This window comes from Ascaphus truei, chromosome 3 (assembly GCF_040206685.1).
Source record: "Ascaphus truei isolate aAscTru1 chromosome 3, aAscTru1.hap1, whole genome shotgun sequence".
Lineage (NCBI taxonomy): Eukaryota > Metazoa > Chordata > Amphibia > Anura > Ascaphidae > Ascaphus > Ascaphus truei.
The window spans coordinates 73,979,303-73,997,940 of NC_134485.1; the positions used below are offsets into that span (position 1 = coordinate 73,979,303).

At 39.3% G+C, this 18,638-nt stretch overlaps 1 protein-coding gene across 3 annotated transcripts in view; it reads right to left on the reverse strand.

The window, feature by feature from the left end:
* Positions 1-18,638, reverse strand: part of MAP3K15 (mitogen-activated protein kinase kinase kinase 15) — a 201,748-nt gene that overhangs the window by 34,497 nt on the left and 148,613 nt on the right. For all 3 annotated transcript variants that reach the window (XM_075594301.1, XM_075594300.1, XM_075594302.1), the window contains exons 7-12: positions 14,449-14,619; positions 13,502-13,614; positions 12,008-12,167; positions 8,669-8,819; positions 7,267-7,374; positions 4,723-4,772 (exon numbers count right to left, since the gene is read on the reverse strand). In XM_075594301.1, the coding sequence (XP_075450416.1) occupies positions 4,723-4,772; positions 7,267-7,374; positions 8,669-8,819; positions 12,008-12,167; positions 13,502-13,614; positions 14,449-14,619 (753 nt within the window). The remainder of the gene's footprint in view (positions 1-4,722; positions 4,773-7,266; positions 7,375-8,668; positions 8,820-12,007; positions 12,168-13,501; positions 13,615-14,448; positions 14,620-18,638) is intronic.

The following is an 18,638-nucleotide window of genomic DNA, read 5'->3' on the forward strand; positions in this document are numbered from 1 at the left end:
AGGTGCACAAAATGATCGCCAGTTTTAGGTAAAAATGTAGAATTGTACATTGTCACATGATTTACATATACAAATAATAAAAGGGGGAAAAGGGGGGGGGTGTAGTATTGCTGCTTTAAAGAGGCAATCCAAGCAGCATAAAAGTTTATTTGTATTTTTAAAATATTTATTTTGTTTTAATATATGCAGCCTATGATAACCTTTATTGAAAACTAATTACCTTAGCTGTCGATCGATTGGTTCTCCCGTGATTGATCAGCAAAATCCTGTTTCCCAGAATTCACTAAAAGGCTGCCTTTCAGTTTCAAATCAATCTGTCAGTGTAACTCAGCAGCTACAATGTATCCTTATATTACTAAGGTAACATTATCTATTGCTACAGTTTACAGCTCAAACTGCTGGGAATATTGGCCAACAAATTATCACAAACAGGAAAGCGTTACAAATACCTTGCACTGCTGGGATAAAACCTGCTATATTAATCAAAATATGCGCAGTATATTAAAACTAATTAAAAATGGCAAGAGTTGAATTTTAAAATTAAAAAAAAGTAGCATTATCTAATACTACAGAACTGATTTATTAAAAAAACAAAAAAACAACACATATATAGGCTATTGCATGGATAGCTCCTTTAAGATCAAACATATTTTAACACTGAGCTTAAATTTGAGAGAGATTTGCCATTTATTTTAAGCATTGTTTTATGATTATAAATTACTTATTACACTACCACCAGGAGGACTATATATTAGTAACCTGTGACGTTACGTCTCTGTATACGTCAATCAGGCATGAGGATGGGTGTACAGCAGTGGCATCAGCTTTAGATAAAGACGCTTCAGTTCCACCAGAGCAGAAACGCTTTCTGTTAGATGGGATTAAATTCATCCTAACACATAACCTGTTCTGGTTCGATGCGTCAATGTTTTTGCAGAGGTGCGGGACCGCCATGGGGACCAGGTTTGCTCCCAGCTATGCTAATACCTTCATGGCACATTGGGAAGAGACCAATATTTGGTCTGGGAACCCATATGGAGCAAGCCTGGTCGTCTGGCGGAGATACATCGACGATGTGCTCATTGTTTGGCAGGGGAGTGAGGAGAGCCTCTGCCCCCTTTTGACGCATATTAACAACAATAGTGTCAACTTGAGTTTTACGTCTGAGATAAGTAAAGAAAGCATCAACTTCCTTGACTTAACCATCTACATTGAGGACAATGTGGTTAAAACCAAGACTTATTTCAAGGAAGTTGATGCCAACAATTTTCTGCTTAATAATAGCTGCCATCATCATAGATGGCTAAATAACATACCGTTCGGGCAATTTAGACGAATAAGGCGGAATTGTACGGAGGTTGAAATATATAAAGAACAAGCAGAAATTCTGGGAGCCAGATTTGGAGAAAGGCAGTACAAACCAGACGTAATTGAAGCAGCGCACTTGAGAGCCTTAGATTTAAACCAAGAACAATTGATGGTGCCAAAACAAAAAAAAGACAAAACAGATTTTATTGTACCATTTGTCACCAAATATAACAATGAGTCCCATAAAATTAAAAAAATTTTTAGGGAAACACTGGCATGTGCTGTGCAAAGACCCAGTACTAAAAGATTATTTGCCAAAAACACCCCGCATAATTTTTAAAAAAGCAGAGAATATAAAAAGTAGACTGGTACCGAGTGTATATAGAAAAGAATCGGAAACCAAGGTTACTAATTGGCTACCGAAACCAATAGGATTTTTTAAGTGTTTTGAGTGCAAGGCCTGCAAACATGCACTTACTGACAGAATACACTTCAGTTCAAATGTCACCAAAGAGGTCTTTAAGACCAAACAATTAATTAGTTGTAGAACGAACTACGTAGTGTATTTACTCCAGTGCCCATGTGGATTGCAGTATGTGGGCCGGACCTCAAGAAGTCTTAGAGTCCGCATACTGGAACACTTGGGCAATATAAGAAGGGGCCTGACCACACATAGCGTGCCACTCCACTTTACACAACATCATGGGGGAGACCCCTCAGGACTACTCTACAGAGGATTAGAGGTGGTTCCTGAGAACTGGAGAGGGGGAGATAGATTGAAACGTCTATGACAGAGAGAGACGTTTTGGATATATCGTTTGAAATCTATGTCCCCAGCTGGTCTTAATGTCGACCTTGATATTGCAGCATTCAACTAAAAATATAAAAAGGCAACTGTGATTTTCTAGAGGTATAAGACATTTTCATAAGTGCCACATATATGTCTAACTATTTAAGAAGAGTGTTATACATTCTAAAGTATCTAAACAAACTTTTTATTTGCGCTTGTTCTTTTCCTTTTTTTCAGACTCTTTCCGATCATTATGCATTTTTAAACATTTTTATGTATTTATGTAATTATTTATGTTTTAATGTATTAATAAGTAATTATTGAGTGTGTCGAGATTATCAATATATTTTAGAGAGTAATTACCTTGAATTTTTAGATTACACGTGAGGTGTATATTATATGAATTTTAATTATTTTTTAGATTTTGAATATGATGTTTATAATGAACATAGCCCTTTGCTAAAATCATTCTTTGCCCAAATTCAATGCCAAATGCTTAGGGGGTATACATGACATTAATGCAAGCTAGTAACCTAATAGGACCATTAATTAATGATGAAAGAGTTAATGGAGAATTTTGTGACAATGGCTATTTAATGATTTTACAGATATTTGTATAAAGATTGTATTGTATTATATATTTATATACTTAAGACATTATAAGTAAACACTGTCTTAAATCCTTACCCCTATCGGGTGATAGTTTATTCCATTGATCCCTACCTTAATGGAGGCTTGATTAATGATTTTAACATGGTTAATGAAACCAATATAGATTTTTAGACTCATATTAGTATGAAAGTGAGCAAGAGGCACATATGTGTGTTAGAATATGTACAGAAAGGATTTTCCATATATATGCAATGCCATGTCATTGAAAACAACACAACCAGGCTGAATTCAATTTGAAACAATAAATCAGCTTTAATCAATCCTTTAATCATCCAGAGGGTCTATAAAAAGCCACCAGACCCCTGCAACGTCATTATTTGAGCCTGAGGAAGTCGATGTGTCGACGAAACGCGTTGCTCTAAACCACCAGAAGATTTCGACCTAAGGAGGCTTCCGCAGTCAGACCGTGGAGCAGTGTTTGCAGCCCAGCAGGATAGTTTTTCTTCCTGCATCCCGGACGCGGGAAGGGCGCACAAAGCTGCTCAAACTCGATCCTGGACTGCGTGAGGAGGCCCGGGGTCCATTCTATATGTATGTGAGTCCCTTTGCTGTTTTAATTAATAAATGCGATTTCTTGTGAATATTTAACTGGAACAGTGCCTCACTCGTTTTTCTCATCACCCAACCCATCCCCCCCACCCCCCACGCATCATAACACCTGGGGGGAGAGCCTGGCTGACGCCTGGGAGTTAGCACTGATTTTCGTGCTGCCCTGGATACTGGAGAAAACCCCCATTACGTGACGAATAGATGTGGATGGGTTAAATTTAACCCCAAAGTAACCAATTTCTACACCAGCTCACACAGGGCCGTGTGAGTATAGCCTTATAGATTATATATCATTTCCCCTAACCCTATCAACATACAGCTATATCTAGCTGGGAGAGGCACAGCTCGCCCTCAAGGAGGTGATCACTAATTGTGGTTGCTTACACATGGCCGTGTAAGTATTATTATATTTACAACCCGCCCCCCACCTTTGGAACTACTGTCAATATTCATCACCATTATTATTGTATATGTCTTTCTAATCCCATGCTCCCCCATTGTTTGTTTGTTCCCATGTTTCTATAACGGCTCTGGATTAACCCTTTTCTGGGGTTGAAGCTGAAGGGATCCTACTGTTTGCTCCAAGTATTTGTAAGAGAGCTATTGTCGAATTGACCGCTTTACTGTAAGCACACTTTTGTTTCTAATCTGAGGTAAGCGCCTGTTTTTTTGCACACTACACTACCACAAAAACAGATCTGAAGTTTAAAAAATGTATATGTTACGAAAAGCTAAAGGTAACCTTGTACAAATTCAGTAAGATTGAGAAGTAGTCGAGTCTCGTTTCATTAAGCAACCCAAACAAAAATATCTCGGCAGATTATACTGGTGAATACAGTGCAAAGGGTAAATCTGCAGACACACATTATGTGGTTCATCAAATTGGAATGGTTTTCATAGCAGAAAGGGAACGACTACTTGTTCTAGAATGTCCTGTCATTGTGTGATGACAATGCAGAGCGTGATTTAAAACGCCAAGCAATGGGTTTAACCCCATTCAGTGCCAGAGTATCCTGCCACCTCCGTGGCCCTTAACCTTCCGACACTTCCTGATCACGTGACCGCTCTTTGGAGCAACCAAGGGGTCCCTTCCATGTTCCGGTCGCCGGATCGAATGTGACAGGGAAGGGCCGTGCCCTCCCTCACTGTACTACGCGATTTGCGCTCCCGATCATGTAGCGCCCCTACAAATCGAGCAAAAGCCAATGTCATAAAGGTTCATGGGGTGATACTTTTTTTTTAAGACGTACGCTGCTGTACATTATTAGGGCACTGAAGGGGTTCAATTTTATGTGAGTTTTGATTGTTAGTCTCCTGCAATTGTATGCATGGGGCAAAGGCAGGTCATATGCCAGGCATTTTTGTATGCTTCAAAAATAGATACCACAATACATCTCACATACCTTATGCCCCTTACAGAAGAAGCTGTGAAGTTCCATTCGTGAATCCCTTTCTGAAATAAAAGCCCCCAAAACAGACCAGTTAGCAATAGTTTTATTTCCCATGAAAACAGTAGAACTCCTTTTAAAGTGATGTTTAACACGTCAATCCGCATCTGCTTGAGACATTGTTTCGTTATTTTCTTTCTATAATAATCATTTGGATATTATTTGTTTATCTGCGGTAGAAAGCTTCCAGGGGTTTCCACAATAAACATGACAGTAAAAGGAGGTTAAATAAAACTATATCGTCAAAAAAATGACAGCAGTTTTCCACTGAGCAAGCCAACTTTTGGATAACGGCGAAACGCGTAGGATTTTTTGCCACTTGCGCGCACAGATGCGAAAAGACAGACTTCGGCAAAGACATTGCTGATGGTGCTGAGCAGGACATCTGGGGCAAGACGCGGCAGTTTCGGTGCTATTCCAGAGTAGCTGGATTGTGCCCTTATGACACTCATTGCGCAAGACAGACTGGGAAAATGTGAGTGCATTTTGTACATTCCCTGCTCTGTTAGTGCACATTAAACGTTATTATGCTATGTTCTCCTTATCTGTTTTCATTTGAGGAGGACTACAGTGGGCAGTCAACACCAAGGACTACATTTCTGGTTTAACAGCTAACATGAACCAGCTGTGAGTGCTTTTTTTCACCTATATAGCACTGCACAGGATTTCCCTTTTTAAACATATTTGCGTCTTCATTTTGTTCACGTTACTCTGCCCGCGGTACTAGTGACCGGTTTTGTAGTCTGCACGAAGTTTTTTTGAAGACTTAGTTTAGTTTGCGCTTCTTATTTTTGTAAATAAAACGATAATACCGGTAATAACATTTGGATACAGCACTGTTCTTGGACCCGATACACATTGCAATACTGCAGCATTCACAAGCAGCAAACGTGAAATGTAAAGTTTCTTTAATTAATTTTTTTTAATAAATCAGCTATGTAATACTAGCTAATACTTACTGTATTTTTTTTACAATTTTTATTATTCAACTCTTATTGGCATTTTAGATGAGTTTTAAAGCATCCTTTGATTTCTATAGCAGGTTTTAGCCAACCTCCCAAGCAGTGCAAGATGTTTGCAACACTTTCCTGTTTGTGATCATTTGTAGCAAATGTTACCAGCAGTGTGACCTGCAAACTGTAACAATATATAATGTTATCGTAGTAATATAAGGATACATTGTAGCTGCTGTGTTACATTGACTGAAGTAGCCATTTTGTTAGTGACAAATCAAGATTTTGAGTTGTATAACAGGAGCACCAAACGATTGCCATTTCAGGTAAGAATGTAGAATTATACATTGCCAAATACATATACAAATAAGAAAACAGGGAGGGGGGGTGCAGTATTGCTGCTTTAATCATGGTCTATTTTAAATCTGGGGTTTCAATCAAATTGTTTAGGCTATAAAGTCATGTTTTTTTTATACAGCACAAAAATAGAGATGTCAAATGTATACTAACCCAAGTCTCTATCATTATAAAAAGTGTAACCTCTGGAGCTATGCGGTATGGATATGGCAGGACACCCTCTGTGCAATTTGGAATACATATTAACGGAGCAGTTCCTGAAAAAAATATATTTTTAATATAGGTATGAAGCAGGGGGTCTACGGAACGGAACCCGTTCATTTCAGCTCCAAGGATCCCCTGCTCCCTGGGATACTTATCCAGGCATTTAAAAAAAGCGCCCTAGAAGGGAACACACCTTTAATATGACATACAGTAGTAATGGGACAGTAGTAACGCGCGAGGTCATGTCACATGACCCCGCGACGTCATTTGACACTGCGTTGCCATGGTGACGCATCGCCAAAGACAAGGTGGGAGGCACTGCAGAGGCCTCATGCGATACACCGGCATTTAATTTAAATGCCTTGGGGAAGAGCGCGGGGCCTCTGCAACGGCCGTGCCCCCCCAGAAAAATTTTGCACCCTCAAGCCATGAGGCACTTTCCAGTGCCGGAAGAAACTTTACGGACCATTTATTTGAATGGACTGTAAAGTGTATTATGGCACAGGAAAGTGTATTATGGAATATTACTGCTTTGTATACATTATATTAGTGGTGCGTAAACTGGGGGTCGTGCCCCCAGGGGGGGCGGGAGAATTTGCTGGGGTGGCGTGGGCTGTTACAGAGGCCCGCGCTCTTCCCCCAGGCATTTAATTTAATGCTGGGGGAGGCGTGAGGCCTCTGTAACCTTACTTATCTACAGGCAGCCAGGTCTTCGGTGACGCGTCGCCATGGCAACGCGGTGTCAATGACATGACACCACGGGGTCATGTGATGTCACACGTCGCCATGGCAACGCGCGTCTAATGACGCTGTGGGGTCACGTGACGTGACCTGCAACGTCATTTCAAGCCGTGCCTTCGGGGAGGGGGGGCGCGAACGCTGTGGCTCCCAGAAAGGGGGCCGCAGCTGAAAAAGTTTGCACAGCGCTGTATTATATAGTCTTTGTTTGCTTAACTTTAATTATCTCTACCTGTGTTACCCTTACCAATTCCACAGGAGAGACGTGCCACAAGGAGACTGTCATCTCATCAGCTTCCTTGTTTATTGAAACATACGCAGGTTGGTAGACCTTTGTTGGCTCTAAGACGAGAACCTAAAAGAAAGAAGAGTAGAGATTCACCCCGCCGCTGTTTCAATAGGACTTCCCAAAAGCTTAGAAAAAACAGCAAAAATGTGGATTTCATTTTCGGCGCCAAAATAGAGAAACGGTCCATTCTGTTCAAAATGATGTGTCGTTTTTTTTAAATTGGCAAAATACCAGCCCTGCAACTTTCCACTTACAGTAAATAATGCGGGTTCTACTGGAACCTGGAACCAACATACATTGGAAATGTTCTTGTGGTGTTTACCATCATTAGAAATTCACAATCTTAGCAAGCTCAGAACCCAAACCCAATTGTGCCCACTGGGGCGCTACTGGGAAATAACAACAGTAAACAACAGTAAACAACAAAATACCCAACACACTTCCAATGCGACCATATGTCATATTAGATTTGCATGGGTTGTTCTTTGTTTACCAAGAAGAAGAATATGCCAAAAGTCTGTACCACACCAAGGCTACCCCAATTTCTAAACCCTGAGGGATTCCAAGAGAAGGATTAGGAACGTGGATTAATTGTAATGTGAATTTGAAGTTTTCAGCTCAGTTATCACAATGGGCTTTACTAGAACTTTACATTAAAAAGTACATTAAAACAGCCACCTCCTTTACTTGTCTTGTTTGTTGTTGAGTCTATTTGTTGTCTTTAGTGGCACTTGCCCTTTTCAATTCTGTAGTAGCACTCCGGAGATATACAGTGATAAAAATATATATGTACATTTTTCTAGAGGTAACTGAGGTTTTCCCTAAATCCAGTGAAATAAAAAACAGCTAAATCATGTTTTAGAAAAAGAGAATAGGATCAAACATTATCACATCATGCCGGCTTTAAATGATTATTATTATAATTTTTTTTTTACATATGATAAAGAAGACCACGTGGAAGCAGACAGCCATCTTCTTTATAGAAAATAACGCTCTCTTTTAAAGAAATTTTGTTTTTAAAGAATCGCTGATTCTTCAAGTTAAAACATTCATAGGCGCCGGGCTGTTTTCACGACCCAGAAGCTGTAAAGTTAACCGCAGCCACCTTGTTCTATGCAAAGTCAGCAATGCCAGTAAATGGCAAGATAGGGGATGCTGCATGGTGTCCCACCAAATCCCAATACAGTATAGGTTTTTACAAATACAGTATATATTAAATGTGTAAACCTTTTCTTGCATGGATGAAGTTCCTTTTAGGACACATACAAAGCTTTGAGATATGAACTAGCTTGTGACTAGAAGCCTTATTTTTAGATGGTGCCCTTTTCTGCCTAACATTACACATGTAACAATGCCTTACTGGGAATCGTAGCCCGTTGGTAGACTCTTTTGTCGCCTCAACAATGATATCCATCCAGAAATTCAGCCTCTCTTGCCTTGGAGAGTGTTCGGTGGTGAGCTTCTTGAAACGCTGGATTAACAGCAGATTCTGTACTACTGACCTCAGGTACCTAGCATATAAAACAAAATGTAACAGTATATGTCAGAGCAGAGCTCCATTTACCTACTGTAACAGTGTATGGTTGTGTTGTAATTCTGTTATTGTTCTCAAACCCCATTATACACTATAATAATAATAATAATAATTATTATTATAACTGCTGTTCTCTCCAGTTGATTTCCCCCCCATATTGAATAAAAAATACCATATTTGTTTATCTTACATAGCTATGCAGTGTACTCAGCACTGTATAGAGAATCATGACCCAGTGGCTCTACAATCTAATTTTGGTACCTGAGGCTCAAAAGGAGACGGAGTTGCCCAAGGTTCAAGGCACTAACAATGGGACTCAAACTGGCTTCAAAGGCAATGATGTTACCACTAGACTTTATATTTCAGGGATTTCTTCATGTTTTGAGAGTGTAAGCTCTCTGGGGCAGGAATTTTCTTTCTTATTGTTTGTTGCACTTATTGTATTATAATTCCCTGTATTGTATTGTCTCTTTTATAGAGCACTGAGTACACTGTGGGCGCTATATAAGTACCAGTATACATACATTTAGGGGCATATCGATAAGTGACTTCGATAAGTGACTTACAGTACTATATACTGGACACCTAACAAGCTCCTATTGAACCCCCAAAATAACCACAACATATATATAAGCATATGAGTGTCACAGAGGAGTGCTACTGAGCATGGCAATATATATTTAAAAAAATATACTGGACACCTAACAAGCTCCTATTGAACCCCCAAAGTGACTTACAGTACTATAAGTGCCCATTAAGATGACGTCACATACTTAAAAAAAACAACAACAAAAAACCGACCCTGTCACATGGTACACCAGCCAATCGGATTGACGGGTGTCCCATTTGACACTCAAATGTGACATCACAGGCCTTACATAAAGCCTGTTCTTTCTCATCTGATGCCAAGAAGACGACGGGACATCATCCGCCCCATTGGATTACAAAGACAGAAGAAAAGAAGCAAGAATGCATCAGAGACGTCTCTTCAATCCACATATGATCGTGGACTTCTTCGCATCGGCTGTTTGAGGAGCATTGCGTCGAGGTTCAAGAGATGGTGCTCATGTAGGACGAGGGTGAAGACAGCAAAGGTAGGAAACACATTGATTGTATGTTATTTAATTGTGTATTTTTTTAATGCCCATTGACTGCCAATGTGCTTATCTATGCCCCTTTCTGGGTATAGATAAACACAGTGACAAGCAATGCATTTTAGGCAAATGTTTGTTTTTATTTAATTGTAATGTATTGTATTTTGTATTGTGTTCTTTTAGGTTGCCCATCCATTGTCAGTGTTGCAATCCATGCCCATATTGTGGGCATGGTTTACCACAGTCACAATCAACGGCTTTATTGTGAAATGCTTGTTTTTATTAAAATGTCATGTGTTTTATTTTGTGGCGCTTTTTTTTTTTTTAGCCATAGTAGCAATCAATGCCCATATTGGGGGCATGGTTTACCACTGGGACAATCAATGGGTAGCGGGGGTAGTTGCCCCGGGGTGGGTAGGGGGAGGAGGGGAGTTAACCCCTTAATTACAATAGCGGTTACTAACCGCTAAGGTGATTAAAGGGTTAGTGGCCTGTAGTTTATTTTTTTAATTATGTTGCTGCCCACGGAGGACGGGAAAGAAGACGAGGTCAGTCTTCATCCTGACAGGGCAAGTACAACTTTAATGAACTTAATGCTGGCTGGATAATGTTTTATTTTTAATGGGCAAATGCGTGATTATCCAGATCTGGATAATAGGAATTTTGCTAATTACTGTACTGTATGTGTTGTGTGGGGGGGTAGGGTTTAAGTGTATAAGGGGTGGGTAGTAGGGTTGCTGTATTTTAATGTTTATTGGGGGTTGAAGTGGTGGGTTAAGGGGGTACTTGGCACAGAGTGGGTGGTTAGGCCTAGCGGGTGGGAATTGGGAGTGGTTTACTCCTTCATTGCCATAGCGGTTACCACTGCTATGGTAACGAGTGTTAACTCCTCCCACAACTTTCCTGGTAGGCCTAACCACGCACCCTGAGCCAAGTATCCCCATTCAACCACCCCCTCTACTCTCAATAAACCAGGTACTGTGGCTTAACCCATTCAATGCCTTAGCGGCTAGCCTCTAAGGTAATGAAGCTGTTTTAATGTGATTTTTAACAACAGAGTATGGAAGCAGGGGGATTCCAGAGTTGAATCACATTAATTTCAGCCTCCGGGACCCCCTGCTTTCTGAGTTACAGGCCCCGGTATGGGGTGCCAGTTTCATCCTGCAGTATTTAAATCTCCAGGTCACGTGGGCAGTGACGCAGGAGAATTTAAACATGGCGGGGATACCGGCACCTGTAACTCGGGAAGCAGGGGGTCCCCAGACTTGAAATGAATGCGGTTCATTTCAGGAGACCCTATGCTTCCATACTCTGTTATTAAAACTTACATTAAAACTGCATGGTCGCCTGTAGGAGCTGTGCACGGAGATGCAGCTCTCTCTCCATGCAGCTCTCCTGGGCTGCAGTTAAAACAAACTGTTTCAGTGCGATAAGACTTGAAGAAAACCAAACAAACAAGTACAGTAGTGCGATCTTGAATTAATTTACCGAACTTTTAAAAAATATTGATTTCTTAGTGAATACCATTTTTACACAAAATTATAGTGCGGTAAGACAATGCAAAATCGCTCGGCAATGCACTGAACTTATCGAAGTTTATAGAATAGGCCCCTTAGAGTATGTACTTTTAATGAGCCACTTTTCAACATGGTGAATAAATGAATATGATTTTAACAAGAGCACAGTGCTACTTGGTGTCTTCTTCCCAGTTAACCATTGGATTATGAGCCACAATTACTAAACACTACTGTGATTACACCCAACGCACTTTCGGTTACCAAAAAGGCACTTTGTGGCCTATTCACTTCCATAGGCCATACAGTACATGGTCTTATGCTGCTGGAAGGTGTCTTATGGAGTAGCAACCCTTAGTAAGTATTGCTCATGTCTGCCTTACTGCAGTGGATATAAAACCTCCCCTCAGGGTCCCCAGATATGCCAGGCTTTAGGAAGACACAGAAAATTAACACTTAGATTGCATACAAACAGCATACTTCTTGTTATCCCCAAGGCAGGGTCTGGTCTGGAGGTCCCTGAGGATATTAAAGCCCTTCCTGCAATGACCACTTACCAAACCGGAGGCTTCAGCTTAAAAAGCCGCTCGGCTGCTTGGACCGCTTTCCCAATGTCACTGGCGAGCATGCTCACATTGAAGAACTGACCGACGTCCCAATAGTTGTTCATTTTTTCGAGGCTCCCTTTCCTTCCCAGCAGGCTATTCAGCCGTACACCTGAAATGTGTAAAAACAACAAGCACTTTTAGACTTCTGCATTGTATGATAACATTAATTTTACCAACAATCTACATCAACATAACATAGATAGGCCCATATTCACCAAGCAGTACTATTCCATAGAACACCTGCTCGGCCATAAGATGTCTCATGTAGGTATAATTTTATTTATATAGGGCCAAACATGTACGCGGCACTTAACAGGAGGTAAAAAATATACATTACAAACAGTGGGAATAAGTGCAACAGGTTAATGACAACATAAGGCTAAAGGAGACCCTGTCCCAAAGAGCTTCCAATCCAAGTGGAGTCTTGTGGAATAGCACGGTTAGTAATTACGGGCCATCGTCTGTTACTAAATGAATGTTTTATAAACTCAGGTCGCAAATGTTGATTATACCATTATGTTGACATAAAGGGGCTTATTCAACAGACTCCAAAGCAGACAATCGCACTGCACCATTAGTGTCAATGTATAACTGGGCTTTGCCTCAATGTTTCTCCAACTGATGTCATTTTTTCCCCCGCTTTGTATCATTTGAAATACACCAAATATATAAGGTGGCTTCAACCTCTATGCCCACGAAATAAAATCATAGAAAGGAAAAGCAAATAAGAACAACCTATTGGTTGTAAAACATCTAACCCTAGTAGAGCCTTTGGTTGCTAGATGTAAGAAATTCAAATAAAGTTATACGTTTTGCAGCAAATTAAAATGAGATAATGCTTGCACTTTGGCTACCAGTCTACTGAACAAGCTCCTCACCCCTACCACATGCAGCACTTATCATCTGAGATCTGACTCCAAAAGACTGTTCATGGTCCCACGGTTCAACAAAGTATCCGGCTGCCCCTTCTCTTACCGTGCACTCCAAAACTGGAACAATCTACTGGAGACTCTCACAGCCGCCACCAGTCTAAGTTCTTTCACAACTAAAGATGCCTGACATTTTAATCTGGTCGTTATCTCTTACATACGCCTACAGTATAATATATATTATCTCTAACTGTGCATGCGTTGTCTTGTATATAATGTATATCATGTTCACTTATGTAACTGTATTTTAACCATGTATTATTTGTCATTTTAACTCTATGCCCAGGACATACTTAAAAATGAGAGATAACTCTCAATGTATTACTTCCTGGTAAAACATTTGTAGAAATAAACATAAATAAATAAATGGAGTGATGTTTATCTGCCAACTGACCTGAGATCCTTAAACAGATTAAGACCAACATACTGTATCGGTCAACTGCAATTTATCCTAAAAGGGTACCAATTATCACAATGCTAGTCCCCCAGCTCCACTGTTTTACACTTTCTGTACCTATTTTACGAAGTTCTATGGAAGTTTCAAACTGCTGTCCAGCAACCATCAGTAAAACAGCAAGGTTAATTCCAGAATACAGGGATGGCTGGAGCTCAAAGCCTTTCCGATACCTGATGGAAATAATGTTACTTGTTTGATAGTTTCATCTTAACATACATGCACAAAACAAAGCCATTTTCAAACAACTCTTAGAGCCACATTGATCATATTAACAGTATGTGGATAGCCTATTTATTTATTTTCACTTGAAAAGGGTTATATACTAATCATTTATTTGAATTTAATAAAGTTATTTTTATGTGCTAACTAGTGGTAAATATCTAAACACGAGCGAATAAGTTTTACTATAGCAATAACTTTGGGAGGCACTAATGCAGAAATAATGGAATATGCATAATTTTTCCATTATCAACTTGTTTAAGCCTATTCTGATTATACATTGTTTTGTGACATTTCAAATGAAACCTTTTCAGACATTGGGTAACATTATAAGCACAGGACTATGCTCTAAATTGCTAAATGTTGTGAATTGCATCCGTGTATGAGAAAATGATATCCATTTTAACAATATTTAAAGATTCAACAAAGTATGAACTTTTGACACTGATGAAATTCAAAATTGTTCACTGATTTGTGTAGCAAAGTTAAATATCTTTTTCTTTTTTTCCCTATTCCTTCAAATCATTAAGAAAGCAGTGATGCAATGTTGTTACATATACTGGCACAGTGTGGTTGCCCAGCCACAAGTAGGAGACAAAGACAACACAAGCACAGTACATTGATAAACACCACATTCAAGTGTGTCTTTTTTTTCTTCTTCATTGTTAACACTGATAAACACAAAAAAATTTTTTTCATATAATGAAGTCGCCAAAAGGAAAAAAAACCTACAGATTTTACAAAAAAATAAAGTGAACACGCAAAAACATAATCCCCATTCGTACCATTCACTAGCACTCTCTCTGCTTTTGATATCCTTGCAATCCGAGTCAAGGAACATGTCTTTGTATATTCTTCCACACAGGCAAAACATGTCCGGCGCAGGTTGGTCACAGGCCTGCAGCACCTGAAGCATCACGTTCAGAGCTTTCTCACGGTCCCCTGCTTTATTCCTTCTGAAAGTCAAATAGAAGAATTACAACTATTATACTCAACAAAGCAGATGTAAGAACTGCAAACCCCTTTAAGAATGTGTTGTCACTGGTTGAGTTAGGGAGGAGTCACATTATGCCCATACTATACTAACATGCATAGATATGTGGTGAGTTGGTGCATCACAAAATAAGCTCATCAGTAGCATAAGTCCATCCAAATGAATCCAAACTTCAGAACCACTGTATAATTAACAGAGATGTTCATCCCAGGGGAAAAAAGGAGACATAGTGGTGCCCACACAGCTACCACATCCAATGGTCCCTTCAAGACATAATTCACCCATGGGATATGATCAATAAGCAATCCCACACAAGAGAGGTAATAATAAAAAAAGGCTGATGCCCTATTCCTGACTGTGGAAGTTCCAAGTGGGATGGATTCTGCATCGTGCAATCCTCAGAGGTGTAGAGCAGCAGATGAGAGAGAAAGGAGCACAGCTGTCCGCATCCAGAGTGCATGGAATGAAAAATGGGGCAACTCCAAGTACAATAAAAACGAATATTTATTCATTAATAAATATTCGTTTTTATTGTACTTGGAGTTGCCCTATTTTTCATTCCATGCACTCTGGATGCGGATGGCTGTGCTCCTTTCTTCCTGCATATACTATCATGCATCCAATTATCAGTTTGGTTCAACCATTTTTATCCCTCCCTAGTATCAAAAAAACTCTACCACAACTGAAGAGGCGTAAGCGTCTTGATTACCACGTTTCTTACATCTAACACAAAACGAAATACAATTATTCCCTTCTTGTGTGTCTAAATGTAGTTTTCAGCCACGTGAAACAAAGCCTCCATTATTGGGAGTGAAAACATAACTGTAACAGAAGTTTTGTGTCGCATTTCCATGTGTTTCTGGCCAATAACAAATCAATAGATACATGTATAGGACCCACAATCATGAATGGATCATACTATGGGGGATATTTGATGCGTATTAAAACTGGTGACATAAATGTAACACCTAAAATATGGCAGATTCAATTGACACGAAATAAAATGGCACCAACTAAACTGTAGATACATAAAAGAAAGCGCAAAAAAGGGGGGGTTGTAATTTTTAAAATACCACTTTATGTAAATGACGAACAATATATTCACTTACATTACAAATAATAAGAAGGTACTACGCTGTCCACGATATCCCTGCCCGGCAACCCGTCAGATGAAAAAACAAGCAGTCCCACTGGATGATAAATGTCCCGCTACGCCGAGATAGAGGATGACCATACTTTGCATAATTTAATTGACCTATTGCAGGAGAACGACTAGGTGAAAAATATAAAACACACTCGCCTGTGACCTAAATCTATATTCTATCCATATGAGTCACGAGGGCCATATTTAGAACTTTTTGGCAAACTCGTAGAGAGGGAATTTCAACATCTATGTACTAAGAGATATTATGTCATTAATGACAATTTGACTCGTTTTGAGAGACAGGCCCTAAAAGAGCTAAATAAAAATGGGGATTTGATCATCTGCCAGGTGGATAAAAGAGGTGGTACAGTATTACAAAACAGAAAGGATTACATTAAAGAGGCATATCGCCTTGTAGCCGATACGTTGTCCTATAAAAGTTTGGACAAATCCTACTGTACAATTTTTGTCTATTTTGAAAAACATCTAGAGGATGCCAGGACTGCTGGGGTGTTAACAACTAAAGAGTTTCAGTATATATATATATATATATATATATATATATATATATATATATATATACATGTCTTAGACAGGTCTGCAACCCCGCCTTTCACCATTATCACCCAGCACACAGCACTTCCACTGCAGCAAGGGATTCTGGGAAATGGCATGCAAATGAGCACACAGTGCCACCTTTTGCTTCAAAATCATCAACAATGGTGATAATGGTGAAAGGTGGGGTTGCAGACCTGTCTAAGACATGCAAATGATCCTACAGTAATATTTCCACTTGCTATATGCTTTGCTGTGGAGGGTTTTTGTCACTTTTTTACCCACCATAACTTAACTAAGTATGGTAAAACCTATCCTTGCTTCATTTTTGCATAGCCAGTATAACAAACCCCACACTAATGAGACCCATTAAGGTCAAAACGGCTGTCTGTGGGTGGGTTTACTGGTTATGCATATTAACGCTGGCTGTGCTCAAAGCTGTGACCATGCAGCAAGCTTAAGCCTATAGGGAACCATGTACAAAATGGTTTTGAAGCAAAAGGTGGCACTGTGTGCTCATTTGCATGTCATTTCCCAGAATCCCTTGCTTCAGTGGAAGTGCTGGGTGATAATGGTGAAAGGCGGGGTTGCAGACCTGTCTAAGACATGCAAATGAGCATTCAGTAATATTTCCATTTGCTATCTGCTTTGCTGTGGACGGTTTTTGGCACTTTTTCACCCACCATAACTTAAGTATGTATGTATGTATGTATGTATATATATATATCTATATATAGATATAGATATATATATCCAACCAAGGATTCCAATATTATATCATATACTGAAAATTCACAAGTCCCTTCAGGACCCCCCTGGTCCCCCCCTGGGATGCCATGGTGTCTGGAATTAATTCCATGAGCTCACACTTACACACAGTTTTTTGGCTCCCCTCACTTGTGCACTCCCTTCCTATTTGAGGGATAGCATGGATGTTTTACATTCTTTACAGTCTTTAGTTTACGAAGAACATTTCCTTTGGGTGACATTAGATGCATCTGCTTTGTACACATGTATAAGACATGCACAGGGTGTAGCAGTGGTGGCACACTATTTATTTCACCAAGGCACATTAGCTCTTATTCAACAAAATGTTATTATTGATGGCATTTTATTCATACTCAATCACAATTATTTTATGTTTGAGGGCAGGTATTATATTCAGACCAATGGGATGGCCATGGGTACGCGATTTGCACCAAATTATGCGTGATTATTCATGGGCCTGTGGGAATGTGAATTTATTTGGAACGAACATCCTTTGAAAGAATATATTAAATATTATAGAAGGTATATTGATGATATCCTGATCGTGTGGTCAGGATCTACACAGGAACTGGAAATCATTCACAACTTACCTCAACACGAATAAATATAATATTGTGCTTAGTGGAGAAAAAAGCCCTACGGAAATTAATTTTCTAGATTTGAATCTGAGAATTATGGACAATTGCATTATCACAAGCACCTTTTTTAAACAAGTGGATGTTAATTCATATTGGATTATCAAAGCAACCACTCGAGACAGTGGCTGAATCAAATACCATATGGACAGTTTCTGCTGGTGCGCAGGAACTGTTCTGAATTAAGTGAGTATGATAATCAGTCCAAAATGTTGTCACAAAGATTTATCAATAAGGGATATGGCAACACGTTGGTGGAAAAATCCATAATGAGAAGTAGAACAATTAAGAGAGACACACTTTTGGTTCCAAAAATTATTATTTGTTATTTATATGATTACAACATGTATTACTACTGTGAAGCGCTATGTACATTTATTATTTATTTATTTATAAAATATTTTACCAGGAAGTAATACATTGAGAGTTACCTCTCGTTTTCAAGTATGTCCTGGGCACAGAGTTAAGACAAATAATACATGTTTGCAAATACAGTTACATAAATGTTTGTAAACATAAATATATGGCGCTATATAAATAAAGACATAAAATACAAAAAATAAAAGTTTATTTATGAATAAATACACCCATGTTTGTTGCTGATTCCTGCAAACAGGAATCTAAGATTAGACAAATTATGTACAAACATTGGGACATTTTAAAAATTGACCCTGTTTAAGAGGAACTATTCCCAATAAAAGCGAAGGTTGTTTTTAGGAAGGCGACAAATCTTAAGAGCCTTTTAGCACCTAGTGCACTTAAGAAACCCACTCCAATGATAGGTGTTGGGATTTTTCTGAGTAAACCAATTGGTGACTACACCTGTGGGAAATGTGTAATGTGCAGATACATGGTAAAGGACACGGTAGTGGTAGATCA